At 43.3% G+C, this 6,412-nt stretch overlaps 1 protein-coding gene across 1 annotated transcript; it reads right to left on the bottom strand.

Moving 5' to 3' along the window:
• Nucleotides 1-995: 995 nt before the first annotated feature.
• Cstl1 (cystatin like 1) lies at nucleotides 996-5,751 on the bottom strand. The gene is made up of 3 exons (XM_027955129.1): nucleotides 5,533-5,751; nucleotides 2,443-2,553; nucleotides 996-1,079 (listed from the first exon to the last, which is right to left on the bottom strand). Exons 1-3 carry the CDS (start codon nucleotides 5,749-5,751, stop codon nucleotides 996-998), a joined length of 414 nt encoding a protein of 137 aa, XP_027810930.1.
• Between the last annotated feature and the right edge of the window lie 661 nt (nucleotides 5,752-6,412).

Here is a 6,412-nt window from a genome sequence, read left to right on the forward strand (position 1 = left end):
AAATTTTGGATGCTCAGTGATTTGTGCCAAAAAGAGGTAAACCAGACCCCTGAACTGTCATTCTTAGAAAGGATGCTGACTTTGGATAAAGTCTGAAGACATAAAGGGTAAATGGTTCCCCCACAATGATGCCAATTCTCCCTACCTGAGCAGAGGGCCTCAATGTGTCCAGACTGTCTGTATAGACCATGAGGTCTATGCTGAACATCTACTCTCCTGGGAGTCTAGAATTTTGACACACGCAGAGGTTGGGACCAGTTCCCAACAAAAACCATGGGCACTGATCTCTAACCTGCTTCTCTGGGATATGACATTTCATAAGTGTCATCACAGCTCATTGCTGGGGATTAAGCCTGTCCCTGTGTGATGGCACTGGGAGAGGATTTTGCAAGCTTCCACCTGGTTTGTGTAGACTTCACCCAGGCACGCACCTTTTCTTTCTAATGATTTTGTTTTGCTTTTTGTCCTGAGTATGACTGTACACTAGTCCTCTGAGACCTCTAATGAATCACCCAACCTAGTTTGCTCCTGGGGACCTGAGACATACACGCAGTGTAAGTCATGGTGTGGTGTGTGTACAGGGAGAACACAGGGCTCCCCCATGCTTGGAACAGAGGTCAGGGATGTTCCTGAATCCAGAATAGTCAGAAGAGGTGGGCTGGGGTCAAGAATGGCAAGGTTCCCTCAAAGACCACTGCACCGGACCCTAAAGACCACTGAATATGTGTGAGTCATATGAGTGAAGGTATGAGTGTAGGGCTGAGAATGTGAAGGTATGTGTGAATATGTACAAGTATGTCCATGTGTCTGCAAGTAGTGAGATTGTGTGTGTATGTGGGTGTATTAATGTGGGCGTCATTGAAAGTAAGGGTGAGTGAGCATGCATGTGGGTGTAGTGAGACCCCAGGGAAGGACACAATGCCTTTTAGAACTTTATAGCAGCTGGTGCACAGTGTAGCCATTAAAGGACTCATCGAAGATATTCGCACAAAAGCTCATTTCTCCAGACAAGAGCTGTTCCAGAGCTGGTAATATTGCACCCAAGGCACCGTGTATATCAAAGATTGGCAAATCAAAGTCTGTGAAGGGGAAAAAAAACATACAATCAGCTACAGAGGAAATAGTTTTCAAGGGCAAATAAACGGCTCCTGCCCCTCAGGCCCTGGTGGGCCCAGGGAGTAACTGTCTACAGTCAGCTAGTGGCACTAAGAGGGAGGGACACCAGTCTAGTCATTGGGGACCCATAGCAGGTGCACCTGGAGCCCATAACCCGGCAGGATCCAGGAATGATGGCAAGGGGCAATGACAATGTTCCTGTCCTCCACTCGTACACCTACATCCAGGCACAGGGAGAGATTCTCATATCTGCCAGCTTGAAGAAGGGACGAACTTAGGGACCAGGAAAAGCAGAAAGGGACAGGCATAACTTGGAAGACAAGGAGGAGATTGGACAATCCTCAGCAACTTGGAAAGTAAGAATCCAGACTTGAACAAGGGCCCCAAGGAAAAGGAAACACTGCTTTCTGCAGAGGGCTAGGCAGGTGGGAGTGGAGGCCAGGCGACAGAAGGCCTGGGCCCGTAACTATGCTGCCCAGTAGAGAGACTACCTAATCAAAGAGTCTTCCTCCCTCTTCCAGGTGCCTCAGGAGGGTTAGGCAGCCCCCAGGGCTGCATCCTAACCAGCAGGATCCTCACAGCTGGAAAAGCTGCCAACATCCAATGAGTGCATTTCAAAATGTCATTTCCAAACTAAAATCAGCACAATGTAGTGATGTATGCACACCAATATTTATAGAAGCATAATCCACAATAGCCAAGCTATGGAACTAAACTAGGTGCCCATTAATAGACAAATGGATAAAGAAAATGAGACGTACATGCATAATGGAGTTCTGCTCAGCCATAAAGAAGAATAAAATTATGTCATTTGCAAGTAAATTAATGGAATTAGAGAATATCGTGCTAAGTAGAATAAACCAGACTTAGAAAGTCAAGAGTCAAATATTTTCTCTTGTACATGGAAACTAGAGATAAAAAAGAAATTTAAAAAGGAATCTCATGAAAATAGAAGTACAGTAGAAGTAGGGAACCAGGAGGGAGGAGAGGAAAAGGGAAGCACTGAGAAATGAAATTGACCCTGTATGAATATATCAGAGTGCATTCCAATTGTGTATATATAACTATAATGCAATAATACATAAATAAATAAGAGGGAGAGAATAGAGTAGAGGAAGGGGATCAGGGAAGGGATGAAGATAGGGAAAGAGGAAATACTGAGGTATTGAGATAGAGCAAGTTATGTTATATACATTGATGAATATGTCAAAATGAACCTCACTATTATGTATAACTGTAATGCACTAAAAAGTAATGAATAAATAAAATGTTCATTCCACTTCCTTTTTGATCTCAGGTCCCTCTCAAAAGACTCCCATCACATACCTTTTTCAGCTTCTTTTTTTGCAGGGGGCAGTCAGTAGTTTTTGTTTCATTCCTTTTGCATTTGGTCCTGCTGATCTTCACAGTAAGCAAATACTCCACTCCTGTTGTCAGCTGATGAGAAGCAACTGTTAGTTTCAACTCTACACATCCAATGACTGAGACTGTCCAAGAAGGGACAAAACTAGGATTGAATCCCCAGAGCCACAATTCCTGTTTCCATAGCTCACCCCATCCAAAACTCAGCTCCTATCTTCCCTCTTGGCTTAACAAGTCTCAGTGGTACCCAAGGTTCCTGGTGAGCCCCCAATTCCTGGACCCTGGATTATTATTTCAGCTATAGATTGCTTATCTTCTGTTTCCCATCCATATTCAGGACAAAGGAAGTGGCAGCAAGCTAGGTTGCCTAGCAACCACAAACCACTCCCCAGTGGTCACATACCATCTTCATAATGCAGAGAGCCAGTGTCTCATTTATGTCCTCCCAGTCCCTACAGCCATTTCCTCCCCACCTAACCTCCCCTTCCTGCCTGGTCAATCTGAAGAGAGAGAGAGTTTAGCACATAGCTAAAAATGGATTTCAGAATCAAAATTGATTTGGGGCATGCACTCCCCATTTACTGACTCTGTGACCTTGAGCAAGTTACTTAACAGCCTCATTTCCTTCACTTACAGAGTCCAAATAACCATTATGCCTTCTTGTGGAGTTAGTTATGTGCACTAAAGGGAAGCATGCAATTCACTTAATGCATTCAAAATACATTTTAAATCTTGTAAAATTATAAATTTTTTAATATTTCAGTAAAGTATCTGGAACATTACTCTGGAGCAGCTATGGAGTTGGGAGAGCCAGAGAAGAGAAGACAGGAGATCTGGCTTTATCTCCTAAGATCTCTAAACTTGGATGATCCTTCCAACTCCCTGAATCTGTTTTTTTCTGGGGTGTACAAGAATGAAGGAAGAGAATGTGGTAAATATGTGAGCTACGGGGAAGGCAAAGTCACAGCCATTTCCTATGGTTGTCCTTTGTCTTCTTTTACTCATGATCAAGTCTAACCCTGTGAAGACTAAAGGGAGGATGGTTAAGAAAGGTCTTTGTGGACAGGGAGATCCCTCACTCAGAAGAAAAACTCCAATCCACTTTGCAAATGAGACATTGAGGCCTGTAGAGTTACATGATTATTGTTTCCTGTTGGGAACTGAGCTGGATTCCCCAGGTTATTAGAGAGCTCTGAATTGGTAAGGGAAAATGCTACAAGGAGTCCCCTGCTTTCTTGCCCAAATGTCAGTGGTCAAGTCAAATGAAATAACTTGATGTTCTCTGGGGTTGTAGAAGCAGGGCATGTCTATTCGGCTCCTGGAAGATTCCACTAGAAAACTTCAGGGCAGGGCCTCAGGTATATCAGCTTAAAGTAATACTGTGACCCCAGCTCCAACATTCACTGGAAACACCCCAGGGTACAGATGCTCCTCTGCTGGTCATCAAAGGGCAGTTCCAACTATGAATTGGCCTCTTGCAGGGCTGTCCAAACACTGCCACCCTGACCATCATATTCTCTGTATATAGGAAAAAATTACAATTCTGGTCATATATTTAACTAACAATCCAGTGTGCAAAGTAATATTCAGTTAGCCTTGATTTTTTTTTACCTTTGTCTTATTTATTTATTTTTATGTGGTGCTAAGGATCCAGGGCTTTGCATGCACTAAATGAGCGCTCTACCACTGAGCCACAGCCACAGCCCCTTAGCCTTGATTTTTAAGAAATGGTTGTAATAACAGCAAATGTTTTTACAAGTGCTATTAGATGTCAACACTGTGCTAAGTATTTCCCTCTTATTCTGACCCACTTCGCAGGTGAGGAAACTGATAATGGCAGAGTTGAGATGACACTTCACCAAAAGCCCACAGTTGGGAAGAGCTAAATGTCAAAACCAGAAAGGATACTTGGAGCTCAGACTCAGGCAACCCTTCATACCAACCTGCTATAATACTCTGTAAGGTATTGGGACACTCATAGTCAGGGGAATTCACAATCAAATCTGCCAGGAGACCTGTCTTCAAGATCACCCAGCTATCAAGAGGCAAATCTGTTCTGTCACTTATCATTTTGAATGACATTAGAAATTTGTTCAGAAAGATTGTTTAGAAAGTCTTCTTTAACAGTTAACTGTTAATCATGGATTGATCTCACAAGTCAGGATTTGGAATCTTGGTTTTATCCTTGGGAAACAGACCCAAGACAACAAGTTAAATGAGAACACTACCATCTGGCGGTAGAAGCATGTAATTGACAGGGACCCGCAGGAATGTCGACGCTGTGATAAGAGGACAGCCTGTGTATCACACTAACACTGCCCACCACAACACCCTGCCTTTCTGCCTGGCTAATCTTCCCTCTACCAAATGCTTGCATTTCTCTCTGGCTAGAGATCTTTCCCTTAATCAATTAGTTTTTCCCAATCTGGCTAAATTAAGATCTCGTACTGTCTTTGTCCTAAGTTACATAATTTATCATCTGAACTTGAGCGAAGGTTACACCAATAAAAGTGGTTTTCAAACAACTTCCCTTTACTTTATCATCTTTCAATTGATATATTTTTAAAACTTTGTAATCAGGAGGCAATGTAATTGAAGTCTATCTCCCACCTCTCCCACCTTTCCTGTCTCAAAAAGACTTCTGTGATTCTAGAACACAGAAAACCCAATCTGAAATTCTACAACCCTAGACACTGAAAAACTATTTTGGGGAAGAAGAAACCTGTAGAATGTTTGCATTTGCCAAATGAAACGCTTCTAAAAAACAGAAACATCCTTATTTATTATCCTCTGGAAAGAGCAGTAGGGAACCTCAGTGGACATGTTGCTTTTGACCAAGAGTAAAGGAGTGAGGGTTGACTCCAGTCCTCAGACCAGTATTTTGAAAGCATGACTAAGGTAAACAACTCTAAAAGGTACCCATTCAAAGTGAAGCTGCTCCCCACTTGGAGTCACTGTCTTTGGCTTCTTTTGGGAGCCTCATCAGAAGGCCTATGTGTTGGCAAATACAAGAATGGGGGCCCTGAAAATGTCTGGAGAAACTAAGGCACAAACCTGCATCTGACTTCGAATTAGCTTCCGTACTCGAAATAAGTAGGTATCGTTGCTGGCATTGTTGTAGGAATCAATGAAGAAGCTGAGTGTTGAGTTCCTATTGTTCTTGCTCATGGACACATTCTGGAAGCCCTCCCACCTTTCAAAGTGACCGAGTACAGCTACCAGCACCACCGCAACCAGCAATAGCAGGGGAGTCCTCCAGTCTCTGAGGCCCATTTTTCAGCCTCAGAAACCTCCTCTCATTTGGCACAGGTGAAGGTACGCAGCGTCAGTAGCAATTCTCTTGCTCTTCCAAGGTGGATCTCACCAACAGCTTTTCCTGAAAGATGGCTTGCCTGCATTTAAACACAAATCAAGACCCAGGCCTCGTCCTTCTCAGGTCCTGAAGGAGGCCAGTCAAGGAAATCTCCCTGAAGGGCTTCTCAGCCCACACCAGTCAGTTTTCTACCCATTACAACACACAGTCCAGGCAAGGGAAGTTTCCAAAAACCTGAGGTATAAAAGCCTCCTTCCTTGCCTACATGCAAGAAAACTCCAGCACAGACCAGTACAGTGTTATTCAATAACAACTGACATAGAAGACGGGTAATATTTAAACTGAGATATAAGGAATCAGTTACATTTAACAAGGAGTACATTCTACATACCTACCTTGGGTTCCCAGAGTCCTACCAAGCCATCAACTATTCTGTGTGCTTCCTCTAAAGACAGGTTTTCCTTGCCACGCAGTTGTCACAGATTTCTGCCTATTAAGTCTAACTGTACCTGCAGGCCCTGGCACTGACTCTTGCCATCCCCAATGGAGTTTTGTGACATAATCCTACCCTCCCTATGAGGGAAGAATAATATGTGGGCCACATTAAGAAATTAATCCTAC

This window comes from Marmota flaviventris, chromosome 2 (assembly GCF_047511675.1).
Source record: "Marmota flaviventris isolate mMarFla1 chromosome 2, mMarFla1.hap1, whole genome shotgun sequence".
NCBI classification, from domain to species: Eukaryota; Metazoa; Chordata; class Mammalia; order Rodentia; family Sciuridae; genus Marmota; species Marmota flaviventris.

Excerpts from the sequence above, each read along its gene's own strand:
- Cstl1 (XM_027955129.1), bottom strand. The coding sequence starts at position 5,751 with ATGGGCCTCAGAGACTGGAGGACTCCCCTGCTATTGCTGGTTGCGGTG. Across the intron at positions 2,554-5,532 it reads TAATTCGAAGTCAGATGCAG|CTGACAACAGGAGTGGAGTA; the intron begins GTTTGTGCCTTA and ends GCTTCTCATCAG. Across the intron at positions 1,080-2,442 it reads AAAAAAAGAAGCTGAAAAAG|ACTTTGATTTGCCAATCTTT; the intron begins GTATGTGATGGG and ends TCCCCTTCACAG.